At 39.9% G+C, this 18,602-nt stretch overlaps 3 protein-coding genes across 7 annotated transcripts in view; 1 reads left to right on the top strand and 2 right to left on the bottom strand.

The window, feature by feature from the left end:
* samd11 (sterile alpha motif domain containing 11) overlaps positions 1-18,602 on the bottom strand; it is a 1,171,052-nt gene that overhangs the window by 352,189 nt on the left and 800,261 nt on the right. The window lies entirely within an intron of this gene.
* Positions 983-15,047, top strand: srpk1a (SRSF protein kinase 1a). 2 transcript variants are annotated; one of them, XM_044038075.1, is made up of 16 exons: positions 983-1,062; positions 1,627-1,681; positions 6,474-6,601; positions 6,735-6,843; positions 7,004-7,091; positions 7,385-7,472; positions 7,943-8,049; positions 8,972-9,137; positions 9,237-9,262; positions 9,395-9,620; positions 9,770-10,159; positions 10,348-10,448; positions 11,082-11,189; positions 11,346-11,415; positions 13,284-13,376; positions 13,644-15,047. In XM_044038075.1, the coding sequence occupies exons 1-16, from the start codon at positions 1,050-1,052 to the stop codon at positions 13,826-13,828; spliced, it is 1,953 nt and encodes a 650-aa protein (XP_043894010.1). In that variant the 5' UTR covers positions 983-1,049; the 3' UTR covers positions 13,829-15,047. The 2 variants fall into 2 exon arrangements, with proteins under 2 accessions (XP_043894010.1, XP_043894009.1); XM_044038074.1 differs by lacking the exon at positions 13,284-13,376 and adding an exon at positions 12,453-12,545.
* On the bottom strand, positions 14,845-18,488 carry lhfpl5b (LHFPL tetraspan subfamily member 5b). The gene is made up of 3 exons (XM_044038130.1): positions 17,942-18,488; positions 16,232-16,468; positions 14,845-15,357 (listed from the first exon to the last, which is right to left on the bottom strand). The coding sequence occupies exons 1-3, from the start codon at positions 18,348-18,350 to the stop codon at positions 15,347-15,349; spliced, it is 657 nt and encodes a 218-aa protein (XP_043894065.1). The 5' UTR covers positions 18,351-18,488; the 3' UTR covers positions 14,845-15,346.

Here is an 18,602-nt window from a genome sequence, read left to right as displayed (position 1 = left end):
ATATGTTAATGAATAGTCTATATTTGTAATATGTTAATAATATAATATAGACAACAATTATAATATAGATAGAGGTCCAAGGGAGAATGTAATACAAAGTTCAAGGACCAGGATTAAATTAATTCTTACTTCACCCTACCCCCTGTATGGTGACCATGAAATATGATCTTCTTTTTTTGTATTTCGCATGCATTACATGTTTGAAATAGATAAATAAATAAAATAGATACATTCTCAGGAAAAACTGGAAGGACGAAAACAGCAGCAATAATAATTAAAATATGTAATACATTTCCATTTCTTATATTTCTATACTTCCTGATGTTTATAATGTTTATTTACTATTTATTACCATCTTAACCTTTAACATGTGTGCTCCTTTACAATTCCCCCTGTTCCCTGTGGGACTAATGAAGGATCATTAGGATTATCTTAATTTACAACACTTTTGCTCAGGGCCTGGGGTTCTCAAACACCACTGCTCCTGTGCCTGCTTTGTGTGTTCACTAATGGAGTGTAAAAAGGACAGGGTTAAATGCAGAAGTCAAATTCACTATCACTAATTGGTGTGTGAGCAAATAAAAAACTCTGTGAAGGATTATGGATTATAATAATTAGATCGTAGATATACATTATGATGTCATAGATATTTTCAAGGGAATTTTTATTTGGGATATCGTAAATTGAGATATCTCTCTGATTACAGCATGTCTACTGGCATTGTGACTAGTCAAGTCTGTGATTATGACTGGCCAAACTGAATAACACATACCGCTAACCGTCATTTCGACTGCTCAAATGTAATTGCAGGTCGTCAGTATTATAATATTGACATCTGAAATGTTAATTAATTGTCAAATCGTCAAACTGAACCATTAAATGTTTAAAACGCCACAGTCTTCCGCATCTTCTGTTGATTACGTCACGCTGCCCAGGTGGAGACTTCATCGTCACCCCACCGTCTCCTTCGCGCAAACGAGCTTGTGCGCATGCGTGGAATATTCGATCGCTGGTGGTGTTGCTAAGCTAGCGGCTAAGCCGAAGCCAACATGGAGAGGAAAGGTAAATCTTTACCCGCTTATTCTATGTTAGCAACGTCAGCCTATGTGTGTGTATTGACACTGAAGTGCGTGTAACTCAAATATTGCGTTTAGTCGAGCTGCACGCGTTCATATGTTGGTTTAATTGTACGTGACTGTCACGCACTGTTGAGCCTGGGCGAACTGCGTTAGCGTTAGCTTCAGTGAGACATGTCAGGATTAGCGGCGCTTTCTAGGTCTCTTGTGTTATTATAGACGCTGAAACGCGAGCAGCATTCGCGGTCTGGTGCTGTATTAACATCACCAGTTATCCACTAGCGTGTGTGATAGTACTCCAACGTTGCAGCCCTCAAATGCTGTGTGTAGTATCATGTAACAACGTGAGAGGGTTTTCGATATCAAACTGATTGACAGATGCACTGTAGGTTTGATTTAGATATTGACATTTGCCAACACGGTTAAACACACACTGACACTAGTTGCCAAGACTTTGCCCATAACCTCATGCTGTCATCTTTTTTTGTCTTGAGCTACTGTATACTGGCAGTCTCTAAAATACTGTGTCACTGCTTTCTTCTTCTGACAGTTTTGGCACTTCAGGCGAGGAAGAAGAGGGGTAAAGCAAAGAAGACCACCAAAAAGTAAGCCTGTATCCGTGTCTAAACCTACCCTTTTTCCTGTTGAACATGATAACAGACCAGCATGTATTTGTCAGCTGTACTACAGTGGGTGTTTGTTGACGGTTTGACACATTTTCCAAACACAACAATGTGAAACTGATGTTAGGCCCCTGTTTCATGTTTGTACACGTCATTTGGATGGTGTTGTTAACTGGTAAGTGGCATTGATAATGTTGCATTACTACTGTCTTGGGGATTCAGCCTTCCAGTACTTCTTGTCTTTCCCTTCCTGACTGTTTTTTGGCCTCCCCTTTGTGTCCACTTTACTTATGTTGGTCCTTCTTAGAATAGCTCAGGGCACACCTTATTAATTCTAAGAAAAATAAATGACATACCTATATAAGGTATAAGAGTTGCACATTTGTTATCCCCATAGCTTTCATAGCTTTTTGCAGTAAGAGCATCTGTGTGTTAGCCATAAAGCTTCAGGCAGTTATGTTGACAGAACCATACTGCAGTAGAACATAACAGCATAACCCAGGACTTGGGGTCAACTTTGTAGAAAACCGAGACTGTAGTGACATGAGGAAGAGTGGAGCTGATGGAGGAGGGATTCAAGAGTCATTTGTGACAGGAAGGTCCCTGTAAGAGTAAAAGGTACGGCAGTAGTGAGACAGAATATGGTGTATTGGTTGGAGACGGTGACGTTTAATGAAGAAACAGGAAGCAAACGTGGATTTGGTGGAGCTGCGGATGCAAAGTTAGTGATGGAAAAAAGGATGGTGGATAGGATGTGGAATGACAACATCTGAGGTACATGGAAAGGTTCGATGATGAGGGAGGCAAGACTGAGGTGATTGATCACATGCAAGTGAGAAGAGATGCAGAGTATGTTGGAAAGAGTGCGTTTAGGATACTACTAACAGGGCATCTGTTGGGTCTTGAAAAGTCTTAAATACAATAATCTGAATTTTAGGCCTTAAATGCAGTTTTGCCAGGTCTCAAATTAAAAAATGCTGAATGTTACTTTTATTGAGTGATAAAGTTAGGTTAATCTAATTTTAACAAACCAATAATTGCTAACATTAATTGCAGCCTGGTCACAATTTATTGGCGTACACCTAACATGAGCCAGTCTCGCAACGGAGGATTGGATTAGCTTATTACTTGCATGTGGAAGTGAGTGTTCAAAGATGCGTGGCTAGAACAAAGTGATTTTCACAAGTGATTTGAAGCCAGTTGAAAACCAGTTTCAAGCCTGCTGCACCTTTTATGTAAGAGGACAATACGGCTTGAGACATTGGGCATAAAAGCATTACATTCACACGGAAATTCAGGGAGACACAAAGCAACAGTGAAAAGCCACAGCAAACGCTTGACATCAGCTATTTTTGTTCCACATCGGGAGAACATCGAAGTCTAGCCTAAGCGTGACCCATTCTGTAAGTCCTCCAGTTAGTGACCGAACAGCCCACAAACACACATGCACAGCCAAGACACTAGCTGTACAGTTTTTCAGAAAAATGTTCCCGACAAATATTAGATGAAATCCAGTATACATTCATGTGAGGTGGTGCAACGCTGTACTTTTTACTCATAGATTTCATTTATTGTTATGTTAATTGATAGATAAAATTTACTTTGCAAGTAATTCTTGGACTCTGATTATCCTTAATATGCTCCACACTTCTTTGCTAGTATGGACATGAAATGGGTCAAATTCAATGCGTTCAATCACAATCAAATGTCTAAAAAGTCTTCAATTTGACTAGTTGAAAACTGCAGAAACCCTGTATTAAACAAGAATAATCCAAGGGAATGTACATGGATGTGCTGAGAGAGGACATCAAAAGTGTGAAAGAGAAGGTCGCAGAGAATAGGGAGAAAAAGAGAGGTGAATATTTGCTGTGGCAGCCCCAATCAAGAGCAGCCAAAAAACGAGACTTTGCCATACTGTCAGAACGGTGTATGAAGGATTGCATGAAACCAATGCAACATTTTTGGATGAAATTATACTGAAGCATTCAATCCAAATATTTATTGTTTTGGTGTACCTAACAAACTAGTAATCATGCCATCAGTGCCGTCCTCAGGGGTGTTGTGTAACAGCCTGTGCTATATTTAAAATCGGAGAATGAAGAATCCCACATCAGCTCCCAGAACCATGGCGTTTCACTGAAAACGGCACTACTGCAGATATCGATCTCCATGGCTCCAACATGCATGTCCATTAGGCATAAGAATCATGATACTCGATGAAACTAGATGTAAACCTAAAATAGTACTCTTGCATGCCAAAGTCATCTGTACATACTGACCATGTATGTGTACAGAAGTGGTTGATAATGATTTAACAAGGCTATAACAATCAGTTTAATGTTAGTCTTGGTAATTCTATGCCCTTGATTTAACTCGTTTTTTCTTTTTTCAATAGTTAATGATGAGCTGTCACTGAAAACCGGTGATGAATTACAAGTGCTGGCTTTGATTAGTTCCTTCCAACAAACTGGCTAATAATTATGAAATGTGCAGTAAGAGTAGCAAATGCATCTGAAAATCGTTATGATAATTGATTGCTGCTGTTTATTTGGTCATTGGTGCACAAGTATGGTTTTAATAATAAGGTAATTTGAAAATTACTTGTAATCTAGCATCTCATTTATGAAACACCACAGACCACACATTTTAACTACCTCGTCTTTTGAAAAAAACAAAGGCAGTAGTTCAGGAGTAGGTGCAGTAACTCACAAGTGAATGGGAGACTGCAGTTAAAGGCGGCAAGAGTTTTTATATCGATACCATGTTTGAAGAGGAGTTATTCTCACTATGGTTCCTATTTGTCATGAAGCCATATTTTTAGCTCTGCCTAAAAAAATGTAAAGTCTGCTGGAGGGAAACTATTTTCAGTTTTAACTCCCTAATTCTTCACATGTGTATTTTTTTTTTCACATGTTCTCAGCCACTATTTCTAACATAAATATAATGTGTGAATACAAGAAATGCAGAATTTGCTTTTAAGGAATTTATTTCAATATGCCTGTGCAGCGGCAGTAGTGATAAGCAGCCTTAATCCCCTCTGTGGAGGAAGTAACATCAGGCTGCCTGGCTTTAAAGTTAATATTAGCAACTAGACTGTTGGTAAACACAGATTATACAATGTTGTACTTACAGTTTATAACTAGGTTAAGTGTTTCAGTGCTAATGTAATTAGTATTGTACATGAAATTATAAATATGCTGTCATGTGAAGGAGACCATTCTAAACTTTTGAGATTCCCTGTATAGTATTTTCAGTAGTAATGAGTATAATGTTTGTAATTACTTGTTATAATCACCTTAAATTAAGATTTAGTTGAGTGAGCCCTTTAGCGAGTTGGTATCTGCTATGTTGTACTGCCATGTTTCATATTTAAATTTTAATGTTACTTGAAGACAGGTCACCACAGGTACAGTATGTGCTGAGAATAATGCGAATGAGATTGGGGTGTTCAGTTGGTTGCTATATGCTTAACCTTTTAAAGCCGGATCTATCTATCTTGTTTAAAATCTACCAATCCCTGAGTCTACCACTAAAGTCCTGATTCAACACTGTTTGTATTTGTATATATATATGAGTGTGTGCTGTCTATACATTATCAGATATTTGCCTGAAGCAAAGTCATTTAAGTCCTTCTGACATGTGACAGCTGAGTGTCTGTGCCTAAAAATGTAGCCTGCAGCACATATTTCTTCAACGTTAACTATGTTTCATAGCGTACTTAAGGGGATGGTTCCAATTTTTAGTATTACCTGTGCAAAGTCACTGTGTCACATTGACCACATTTAGCCCACTGCCTCTTTGGTGAGGGAGGTGGGAGGAACAGGAAGGCCCAACTGAATAAAACAATAATGTTATAACTGTATGCTATATTTCATTTGTTTTAAGAGGTTTATCATGTTGTCAACACAATATTTTCCCATCAAATTCCCTCGCATGCAAGTACTGTAGCATAGTAGCTGAGTTTTGATTGAACTTTCAAACAGCGTGGTAAACCACTGAAAGTATTGATATTGATATTTTTCAATTTGGCCTTCTACAACAAATTTTTTCTGCTGTTACTATTCACATATAAAAACAGTCGGCATAAGTACCGTATACATCCCCACTTCAAAAAAACCCATGTGTCATAAGGAAGTGGAAGGAGGATCTGTTATGGCAGGAAGGTTTTGACTGATGCAAAATTGTTTTATAACCTTTTGCTTACACTCTCTGTTGAGCTACTGTTTTGTTGTTTGCACTTATTTGTTTCAACCAAAATATACAGAGAAGATAAACTGCTTAACTGCATTGATTAACAAGGGTCTTGTAGAATAGCTCAGGGCACCCCTTATTAATTTTTTTGACATAATGTTAAAGTCCTTCAGATGATGGAAGATTCTAGAAGGTTGGGTATTTTGTTTATTTAAATTGAAAGTGTAGCTTCAATTTTCCTCATTAGAGAAGAACAGACACCTATAGTGCTATCTCAATGGTGCAAGACACTTAAATATTTAAATGGTTAAAATGTTACAAGTCACATTCCTTGGCAATTGTGCAAAATTATAACTTGACACAGATGTAAAGGAAAAAGTTTGAAGTGATAAAATTTGTAGAATATTTGAAACATTTAGGCTTGTGAAACATTTACTTACTAGGAATGCATGTCTCTAACATAAAGAAGAGTAATTGGTCAGAAGTGCTGCAAAGGTAAAGGCAAGGTAGAATATTTTGGTGACTGTATTTGTAATGTAAAGTTTGTGATTTGTGGTTATTATTATTTTTTTTTGTCCATTAGGCAGCCAGTGAATGCCAGGACACGACAGCAGCCCCAGCAAGAAGCCTCTCCTCAGGAGCCTGAAGAACCTGAAGAGATTCTCGGCTCTGATGACGAAGAGCAGGAGGATCCTAATGACTACTGCAAAGGTGAGCCCTGCGAGAAGACTGGGACAAAAAAAACACTAACAATATTAGAAAATATTAAAGTCTTCCTCAGTTATCCAGTCTGTTCTTTGGGTGTTGAACTGTCTACTTAATACTTAATACTTTTTTTTCCCAGGTGGCTATCACCATGTGAAAGTAGGAGACCTTTATAACGGAAAATACCATGTTATCCGGAAACTGGGTTGGGGACACTTCTCTACTGTTTGGCTCGCCTGGGACATCCAGTATGAAAAAGCTTTTCTGCATATTTTCACTGCACAGATTTGTTTTTCATGATTGACATTGGATAATAAATAGAGTAGTAGCTCTATAAAACTATTGTGATAGGACCATGGCTTGTACAGTGCTTCCTGTTAGTGAATGTTTCTTGCTCTGTGGTTGCAGGGTGAAGAGGTTTGTTGCAATGAAAGTGGTGAAGAGTGCAGAGCATTACACAGAGACGGCAGTGGATGAGATCAAACTCCTCAGATCTGTAAGTAGCTGAATTTAAGTTTTTATTTTGTGAGTTGATGTCACATCAATCAAAAAACGTGCACTGATTAAATTCAGTACGGACACAACCTAACAACACATGTAACAACCTAACATGACCTTACAGAGATACAGAGTGTGCATGATATGTGACTTCATATACAGTACTGTGTAGCAACTTCCTGCATGTGTTTTCAAGCAGTATAACATGGTCACAGAATGAATGTCAATCCTGTATTTGTCTATTTTAGAAAGCACACCATTGATGGGTTAAGTTGTATTTTACTTCCTCAGGTACGAAACTCCGACCCCAATGATCCCAACCGGGAGATGGTGGTGCAGATGCTAGACGACTTCAAGATCTCTGGTGTCAATGGAACTCGTATCCTTTGGAGCCCAATGATGCAAATGCTTATTTTATGACCCCAACTAGATGTGTTTATTGGCTTCCTACTGGAAAGACAAAGGCCTATAAACTTTGGGAAAAAAAAAAAAATCTGGGAAATTATAGTTCTTTCCATTGGTTTTAGATTTAGCTGGAAAGCAGTGTGTAAGTAACAAAGGAAACAGCAGGTGTTGGCTTGACTAAATGGAATGTGTCAGATCTCCACCGATCACAACACTTTGCCTGAGTAAGAGCCCTTAAATGCCACCGGGATAGCCATAGCTGTAATATGACACTCCCCAACAACACTGTAGTCTTGTGGCTTGCCCTTATTTCAGTTTAAATAATGCTGCTCCCTGTGTAGGTGAATGCCTACACAGGGAGCAGCATTGAAAATGTTGTGTCCTCAATGGTTTTCAGTTTTACTTGTGCTGCACTGTTAATACCTTGACAGCTGTGATCTTCAGATGTCTGCATGGTGTTTGAAGTGTTGGGGCATCACTTACTGAAGTGGATAATAAAGTCCAATTACCAGGGGCTGCCACTGCCATGTGTGAAGAGCATCATAAAGCAGGTAACACGACACTCACAGAGCCACACCTTTTGTATTCAGGTGACACATTATGCAAGTTCAGTTTTTGCTTCCACTAGTTTGTCATGTAGCTGTACAGTTGTAAGGCCTTTGCACATTAACAGCAGTGAGAATAACTTGCATGAAATTGAGAATAATATAGAGGTTGATTTTGACACCCTTATTATTTATATAAGGTGCCGTGACCTAACCCTAGCCAATAAATTATTAAGTAAGTACCAGAGAAAAATTACTAGAGAAAATTGGAGAAATTGCATCCTGGGAAGAAAAAGTTAAGTCAGCATTTATAATAAGCTGGGGCCTGCTTTGCTAACTACAAAAGAAGAGTACACCCAAATACTGAAGAGCGAAGGAGAGGAGATTTAACTCAGAATATACTAAATGATGTCTGTCAGACAGTTTGGAAACTTGAGGGAGGTCCTGTATGTTGCCAAGAGTCCCAGTTTTGCACATTTGCTTATTCAGATATTTTCAATATCATGTCGTTGACAAGTGTGTATAACGAATGTACAAAATAAGAGTCTGATGTGCAAAGGCCTGTACTGTGGGTGAAAACCACTCAGGCCAGAGCATGTTGTGATAATTAAAAATATAATCATCGGGTAAGCCTCTTAACATGGCAGATGGAGCCAGGGAAAATTGTGAAGTGTTTGCGGTCTTTCAGCCAAGAAGCTTTTGTTGTGACAGAATGAGTAGCAGATACAGGGACATCAATGTTGCCTTTCACGTATGCTTGAATAATCAGCTTTGCTTTGTAAGTCATTGAGAGAGAAAATGATAAACTTTTATCATTTTAGGATTATTAAAGGATTATATAGTTTGTTTGCTCAGACTGGCTATAAAGTCAAATGCCTAATTTGGGTTTTACAAACAGTAAAGTATTATACATGTATTCAACTGCCAGGTACTTCAAGGCCTGGACTACTTGCACACAAAGTGTCAGATCATCCACACAGACATCAAGCCAGAGAACATCCTGATGAGTGTTGATGAGCCTTATGTCCGAAAGCTTGCAGCAGAGGCCACAGAGTGGCAGAAGGCTGGGGCGCCACCTCCTTCTGGTTCAGCAAGTATGAGACACACACGGACACAAATACACTCATGTTTGTATGTATATTCATGAGCCCAGTTTGAGAACAGTTTATACTAATCTTATATTCTCTTTTCAGTAAGCACAGCACCTATTCCAAAACAGGTACAAACCTCTTATTTACTTTTTGCACCATAAGGCAGCCACTCACATTACAGTTTAATACAATTTAAACGCAGTCCCATAATATGCAGCTGTGAAAAACTCATTTTATTCGATGTGTTCATTCCCTGACAGACAGTAAAAATGTCTAAGAACAAAAAGAAGAAGTTAAAAAAGAAGCAGAAGCGTCAAGCAGAACTGTTGGAAAAGTGCATCATGGACCTAGAGAAAATGGAAAAGACCACAGACATACAAGAGGAGGAAGATGATGAAGACGAGGATCCGCAGTCTCCCAAGGGACGGGTGTGTGCTCCTCTCAGACAGGTCTCTCTTCAGGATCTAGGACATACGGAAACAGGGGGTAAGAACTCAAAATGTCAGGGGGGCTAACATGATTTGCATTTCTTTTTTGTAGTTTTTGTTCTGCTGCAGTTTGAATGCAGTGTTAAAAAAACAAAACTGGTGTAAGTCATTTTTAAAAAGAAAAAATTAAAAATTATCTCCTTTCAGAGACCAGTGATCATACAGATTTTTTGAGAGTGGGACCAGAGGGGCTATCGGAGTTGAACTGTAATGGTCATGTAGAGGTGGAGCAGAGACAGTCACAGTGGAGGGACGAGGACCAACACAATGGCAATGCAGATCCTACTGAGAAGTGTGCCAGACAGGAGGAGCAGCACAAGGAGTTGCCGGTGCACCACACCTGCAACGGTGTGGACTGTGCTGACCTCAATGAGCTGGGCACAGAGACAGAAAGCAGGCGAGCTCAAAGCAATCCAGTTGCTGAAATACTCCTTCCTGCTGGCCTGGAGGAGGGAGAGTTGGAGCAAAGCATTTTGCAGGAGGAGGGAGAAGATGGGACTGCCTATCAATACAGAACAGACGAAAGTCTGGGAAATGGTCAGTCTGCCAAACTCAGTACATCTAAATTTGAAAGGTTTTGTGTCATCTGTTTGTCTTGGCTGGGGTCCTTTTGAAATCCAATAAAGGCTCAGCCATGTGAACTTTAAAGTATTGATTGTTCAACAAGTAGTTAATTCAATTGTTAGTCTCTTTTACTCACGTCTGTGTCTCTCTCTGCTATGTAGGCAAGCCGTCAGCAGGAGAACTGCTAGTTAACCCCCTTGAGCCACTGAATGCAGACAACATCAAGGTCAAGATTGCAGACTTGGGAAATGCCTGCTGGGTGGTGAGTAGTCTGCTAATGACCTGAGGGATTTCCTGATTAGGACTAAGTCCTGCCGTGAACCAACCAGTGTAATTTTTCTACCAAAGCAGAAATACTTCCATCTATTAATGTTTCCTCTATTATTAATGTTCACTCTATTAAGTTGTCACAGTTGTGTAATTTAGATTTTACTGTAGAATTTCTAAAATGTATGAGACACTACAAAGACATGGTGATTTTGCTGTGATAATTGTTTATTTTAAAGACATGATCCCATAGCAATGCTTGCTAAATATTACTTGACAGTAATAGACGTAAGGGTTGATGGTCAAAGTGAATATTGTGAGACAAACAATGGTCTTCTTATATTACAAAGAATACAATATCTCGATGTGATGAGCTCAAAAGAGACTTTAATGTGTCCCCGGTCTTTCACACTAATTATCTAGACTCTTGCAAGCTGTAATAATCTAATTTGTCTCAACATGGTTTCATGACAAATCAAAGAACTTTACAATTCTTACAACAACACATTATTCAAATTCATGCTTGCTCATGCTATCATACTGTCCTGCCTTCACACTGTCAAGAAATGCAGATTTGTCTCAAGTGGGAATGTCTCACTTTTTCTTTTCCTCTCTTTACCTTTCTCAGCACAAGCACTTTACAGAAGACATACAGACACGGCAGTACCGCTCCTTAGAGGTGCTCATCGGTGCTGGATACAGCACACCAGCCGATATGTGGAGCACAGCCTGCATGGTGAGAGATTGCACAGTCGACTTGCATTAGTCCGGTGTATCTGAAAGATCTCTGTAGACCTCATTATGAGAGTGCATCAGGTTATGGGAAGGCATGTGTATATCCCCTCACCCAGTGTCTTTTCCTGTGTTTATGATGATTGTACTGTCTCCTCAGGCTTTTGAACTTGCCACAGGGGATTATTTGTTTGAACCACATTCTGGGGAAGATTATTCCAGGGATGAAGGTATTGTTGGAATGTCCTTGTCTATTTTTGTTTTTAATCCAGGAAAGTAAGTGCACAAAGTTAATAGCAAGTACGATATTAAGTAGTATATCTGAAAGGTATACTTAACTAGAAGGAGGGCTTCACATTGTTTGGGTTTTACAGTTTGTGCCGCTGTGAATAGCTTTATTATAATGTTTTCTTGTTGAATGGACCCTCATTAGTGCACTAATAAAAATTAATAAAGAGTCGGAATAAGAATTTCTCATTGGGGGTTGTAAATAATTCCCTGCACATTAATGTGCGGTTTATACAAGTTACAAAGATGTAGATGTGAACTCATGTTACGTAGATTGTCAACATTCCTGTGTTTATGTCCTCTCTTTAACATCTCAAACCACATTTTCCGCCACACTGGAGACGGGGCCATCTCTTCACTTTCACACTCACCTTTCTTCATCTTCTCGTCACTCACTTTTGATGTTCTCGTCATCATGCTTTCTCTCTCTGTGTACATTTTGGCTGGCTGCATATCTCAATTCTGTGTTTTAAACTTGTGGTCATCTGCTCATTTCTTGCTGCTGCAAATCACCCTTTTCACCTGCATTTCATGCAAGCATGAGTCTGTAGATATTATTCTATCACAGTGTTCTCTGTTGTGCTGCTGTCCTTCTGGTTTATATGAACTAATCCTGAATTAGACTACTTCTGTACATGTTGTAGTGCACATAGTTTTGATGGCTGTGCTTTAAGTCATGTTTTCAACTGATTTATCCTTCATGGTTTGTTACATAAATGAAAGTTACTGATTTACATGTGTTACATTCTTTTTGTTTTTTAAATGTGAGAAGTAATACTGGATTTTCATACCTGTGCTTCATGTCATGTCATACTACATTATCATCATCATCCATTGTTCCTAATACATTGTTCCACATGACCATTTGCCATCTCTCTCCTGTCCCATCACCCATCTGTCATTCCATCCCCTCTCTCCAAAACTGTTTCCCTGTGACCTCCTATCTTCTCTCTCCTCCTCCGATGTGCCTCATTTCCAGACCATCTTGCGCTCATGATTGAGTTGCTTGGTAAAATCCCCCGTCACTATGCTCTGAGTGGGAAATACTCACAGGAATACTTCACCAAGAGAGGTATGCCACCCCTCTGTGCGTGGCCTGCTGTGGGACCGGTGGTGGACGGCAGGGAGGAGGGTAAAGCTTTCTGTCAGCACATTCACAAGTGAAGGAGCTGTTGGTGTGCACAGGCCAGTGGACATATAGTACAGATCAATAAATATGCCGTCAGACAGTAATTCATGTGTAAATAGTTCTGTCAGGGTTTTCCTTGCAGAACTACTAATAATTTCTTATCATAATTACAGATGAGTTAAGACATTTTTTTGATAGTTGTATTGTTATGTCATGGTGATTTCTCCCCCTTTCTAATCTATATCACAGTGAATTGACTGAATTTGGGACTTTAGGTATAAACGAGATATTTCAGTGAGCCACATTGTTTTGGAGTCGTAGAAAATGGAGCAGGTATTATTTGTTTTTTTCTATTTCCTTCACATTTCACTGAAGATGGCCAATCATAGCTCTCAGAAATCTAGTTTAATTTGTGTTTGGAAAAATGCATCCCATCCAATGTGCAACTGGAGCTGTTGATAATTGAGACTGATGGCCTTGTTTGACACCTTTATGTCCAACTGTGTACCACAACCTCTGCAACTGTCCCCCGGTGTCCGTGCTGTCAGCCTCAAGTCGCTCTTCCTCTGCCCTCCATCCACACACCCAGAGTGGGCCTGTGACTGTGACACTGTCTGATGAAATCTGTTGTTGGTCTTGTCTGTCCTCCCCCTCTCCTTTTGCAAACCACCTGCCTTGTAGACCATATAGCGCTGATCATTGAGCTGCTGGGGAGTGTCCCACGCAAACTCATAGTGACTGGCAAATATTCCAAGGATTTTTTCACCAAGAAAGGTAAAGCAAGAAGCGTCAGTGAGTTTGTGTCTGTCCTCAAGATCTGGAGTGTTAATTAAACCAGTCGTTTTTTTAAAAGAAAATCCACGTTTAATGCCTGTTTGGGAATAAGATTTACTGTTAAACAGATTTCCCCATATGAAATTATCTAGTTGGTTGTAATGCATGTTTTTTTCCCATGGACTTCACTGTTGAACTCACTGTAACTTTTGGGAACATTTGGCATCATTGGTTCTGACGCAGCATTGTCTGTTGGTAAATGTGCAGGTGACTTGAAACACATCACAAAGCTGAAGCCCTGGGGACTGCTGGAGGTTCTGGTCGACAAGTACGAGTGGCCCCGAGAAGAAGCTGAGAGTTTTACTGACTTCCTGCTCCCTATGCTGGAGCTCATCCCCGAGAAGAGAGCCACCGCTGCCGAGTGCTTGCGCCACCGTTGGCTCACGCTCTAGTGGAGGCTTCCAGCCCTTGCACCTTCCTTCCATCCTTTCTCCAGAGACTGCAACAGATCACTTTCCAGTTTGGGCATATCAAATGAATATTTATTTCCTTTATTTCCTTTGGATTTCTCATGTTTTTGTTATTGGGCTAATGCTCCTGTGTATGTTTGCTTTGTATTTGTTGGTTCTTCTGTTGGTGTTGATGACGTCGGGAATCAAGTGGATTATATTTGTGGTTGCGTTGGCTCCAACTGCTGTGCTCAGTTCACCCATCCCGCTAAGCAAACCTGTTATTGTAATGCTGGTGACTCATCCTTGCTTGTTACACTCCTGCACTAAAACCCCAAACAAACCAAGGATATGTAGCCTTTATTGGTCATTTTGACCCCTTTTAAAAGGACTCACTTTCACTATTCTTTTCTAAGTTTATTCCTCATGGTTTCATTCGTGCTGTGGCCCTTTTTTTTTTTTTTTTTAAATGAATTACGTTATCTCCTACTGCATATGTAAGGTAAACATTTTGTATTTGTAAAGTAGGTTTAGAAAGTTGCACACTGGGCTCACATTTACACTGCAGTAACGTTAACAGCATTTCTCCTTACAGACTAATTTCTTACCGAGACGTCCACTGTCTGATTTAGTAGGTCATTATTTGGCCCTAAAGAGTCAGCTGTCACCTGGTATTTACTGTGGATAGTTAGAGTAAATGGGATCTTTCATTAGCATGGGAGGCTGGTATTCTCATACACCTACAATTCAGGAATATAGTGTTTTAAAGGTTTCAACAAATACATTTTAAGAAGCCCACTTTAAAAGGAAAAAAATAAGTGAAAACAAACTGTATATATCTGTACCAAAGAGTTTGCCTTTATGTATATTACAGTTATGTACAGTTTCTAACAAATCTTATATCTTAGCTAAAATTATTTAGCTGGGTAGCTGTGTTTTAATAAAATTGTATGGAAGATGTGTTTGAGCTCAGTTGTATGTATGGCCAACTGTTCAATAATGTCACTTTTGTTTCCCCCCCTTTTTTTTTTTAACCATAGAAACCGTGAAATCTGATGTAACGTAAGGTTGTCTCAAAATCAATCATACCACAGTTACCAGTGTACCTGTTGAGGTCTGGGTAAAAACAAAATTAATATCTGCGTCTGATTCAAGAACATAAACCTTTGTGCGAGCTGTCGGTTCACACCATACAATAAATCAAGTTCATACAGTACAGAAATAACTGTTGTGCTTCTTTCAGAGTTTATTAGAGTTTTTGAAATGGTATATTATGAGTTTAACTAAAACACTGGCATAGGATTGAATTGCCTGGTGAATGAGGCCACAAGTGGTATGACAATGAATAAAAAGTATATACAAACGATGTTATCACATTTCAAAAAGGAGGAAGAAAAAAACTTCAGCCTGAAGCAGGAACAGCGGTACCTGTAGTTCGATTTAAAAGCCTTTCCTCAAAAATGCTTGCCTTGACCTTTGAATGCTGCTGCATCACACTGGTACTGAAGGTCTTGATGTCCCTCATGTTTTTTCTGTGAAGGAGGAAAATATGCTTTAAAAATAATACGTATGGATTTAAAACACTGGTCAGTATTCTTGTCCAACTGGATAAAAGCTCCAGAATAATAACTTAAAGGTGCAGTGTGTACATTTAAGGGTTGGAATTTGAATATCCTACCCATAAGGGTGTACATATATGTGCATACTTGCTTTAAAATTAAAATAATTTGTTTTTTGTGCCTTTGCAGCAAGAAGATCTGGGTTTGTGACCCGGTTGGAACAAGGACCTTTCTACATGGAGTTTGCATGTTCTCCCTGTGTGTGTGTGTGTGTGTGTGTGTGTGGGTTTTCTCAAGGTTCTTCGATTTCCTCCAACAGTCCAAAAACATGCAATAGGTAACTTGCATGACACTCCAAATTGACCGTAGCACCATGGAGTGTTAGAGTGGATTGTTGTTTGTCTCTTTGTGGCCCCTGTGATGGACTGGTGAACTGTCCATGGTCTACCCCACCTGTTACCCTTTGTCAGCAGCATAAGAGTGGAGAAAAATGTGAAATACTATTTGTTGTTCTTTCTGGTTTGCAAAGGCCACAGTAGTTCAGTGATGGCTTGGTTGGGGTGAGCGGAGAATTTATCTCTGTCACAGTCTCACCGTGAGATGTCACTTATTCTTACACACTGAACCTCTCATAGACCTGAGGTGTACTGAAAGAATTATTTTGTTTACCTGCTTCAGTTTCACAGCTGGCTCCCTCTCACGCTGTTCTGTTGTCTCACTGAGACACACATGGTGTGACAGTGTGGAAAATGTGTGCAGTAAGAAGCTCCACAGTCATCACTCACTCTAAGCCCAAAAGCAGTTATAATCCTCAGCTCCGTTCCACGCGCTCTGCTTTAACCCTTACCTGCTCCCTCCACCTCAAAGTTGTCCGGCAGCAGTTTGTCCTGTCGGTTGCCAAGAGTGAAGGACAGCAACGCCAGGAGGACGGCGTCCAAGATGCTGATGATGGCCAGGATGTAGGCCCAGCGCACAGTGCAGTTTCCCAAACTGTACTTATCCGTCCTCTGGCCACACATCCTCTTCACCTCCTCAGCGTCCCAGCCGTCCGGGTAGATCATGCAGCCCATCACCATCAACACAGCTGCGAGGGGAGGGAGGGAGGACTGAGTAACGGCAGAACCTTGCAATAATTACCTCTTGTGTGCCCTAACTGTGATATATAATTGTGAGAGAGGACCCATGTGGAAGATATGTGATGATGCACCCTTATTAGGTGCCAAAGAATTCATTTATTTCATTTATGTATAACACAGCAGGACAGAAGGTGCCCGGTAGTGCTGTTTGGATTATGTATTGTTATGAAATGCCTTAAATAATTCATGATTTTAATCTGGTTAAGTTTCCTCTGGGTCTTTGCCAAAGCTACTGTAAAACCGTAGATAAAAATCCGACCTTTGCAGGACGTGCATGGGGATCAAGAAATCACCGCCTCATTACAGCCACTTTACACATGAAGGTGGAAAGAAAGAAGCTATTTTTTTCTGATATACTTGACAATTTTCAGTTTATATTATTATATTTTACAATATGTAACAGTATATCAGTATTCTACTTTTACTCTTCATAAAGAATATTTTGCTTACCCTACTACTGTACTTTTATCTTGTAATGTAATATTTCTATATTGCTGTATTACTAATTTTACTTGAGTAAAAGATCTAAATACCTAGTCTACCCCTGGTTACAAACCACTACAGCAGATGTCCAGTTTCCATGGCTCTGGTATACTATAGGTGTTAGATCAGTTAACATTTCACAGCAACACCAGATCTTGTAACATGTAACTATACACCTGCAGAGGTGTCAGAGTCTGGACTGAAACCAGTTTGCTGATTGGCTCACGCGATGACGAAGAACACCCTGAGAACAAATGCACAACATGTCTGAAACCAGAGAGGTGCACTCAGATTCAGGCCATGAAGACACTTATCTCCTTCATCAGTCACAGGTTTTACATTAAAAGCCCATGTAAGATGGATGATTACATAAAGACACTAGAAAATATAAGGATACAAAAAGGAGCATAATTGGTCGTGTTATTTGCATATTTCCAATTTCTCTACAGACTTTAACCTTGACATTTTAACCTTAAGCCTGTAGATTAGTTTTCAGAGCTGTATTTTTGTATTATCACAGTACAGTAAGTGAAGATGCCACTGATGCCACCACAGGTGTTTTTATTTTCATATTATCTTAAAGTATGATAAATAACCTGATCAATAATAATAATTAAGATTAACAAAATCCTGTTCTGCATTTAGAGAACACCTAAACAACATTTTAGTACAATAATACCAGTAAGTGGAGCTAATATGAACTACTGTTCATACTGTAGGATAATTAATGTTGTAATTACGTGTAATTACATTGTATGTTGTTTATTTATTTAATGTTGTATTTCTATTACATTTTCTCATTTATCACATATTTTATCTCTCATTACATTTTGATGCTGTCCTTTGTGCAATTTGAATTTATCAATGTCTTTATCTTATCTTGTCTTAGGTTATCTTAATTGGAGAAGTAGAGTAAACACAGTAGCTCACTCCCTCACCTGAGGCCAGTTGCATCCACGCACAGATCTTGTAGACGTTCCCAGCGTTGCAGAAGAAGAACAGGCTGAAACAGACCATGGTACCAACAATCAGCAGCATGGACGAGCCGACGAAGAACATGGCGGTCCTGAAGGCAGGTGAGGGGATGGAGCTGAAGTCCAGGACGCTGCCCTTACAGGTCAGCTCAGAGGTCAGCGCGTTGCCGATGCAGTAGTGGAAGAGGCCGAAGTATCCGGCCTGCGGGGTGTTGACGCTGTCCCCGATCCAGAAAGGCTGGATGAAGACCACTACGGTGATGACTGCGAAGAAGATGGTGAACACTGCCCACATGACGCCGATGGCTCGGGAGTTTCTCACATAGTTGGTGTGGTAGATTTTTGCCGCCTCCTGGGCTGGAAGCAGATCCATGTTAGATCGCCAAGAAACGGATCGAACACCTTGATTATTTGTTTTGACTTATTTGCCTTCAATAATCCTGTAAATCGCGGTACTAAATCCACATGTCCTTGATCTTTCTACACTGCAAACACACGCACACCTGCTGCGGCTGTGGCAGACCAGGCTGACGCTTCAGAACCTTAGACAGCGCCTCACCTTTCTGTTTACGTCGTGACTCGTGACCCTGACGTCACACATGGACAGATCTGACGTCACACGTGG

This window comes from Solea senegalensis, linkage group LG11, assembly GCF_019176455.1.
Source record: "Solea senegalensis isolate Sse05_10M linkage group LG11, IFAPA_SoseM_1, whole genome shotgun sequence".
NCBI lineage: Eukaryota > Metazoa > Chordata > Actinopteri > Pleuronectiformes > Soleidae > Solea > Solea senegalensis.
This window is presented reverse-complemented; position numbering and strand designations above follow the sequence as displayed.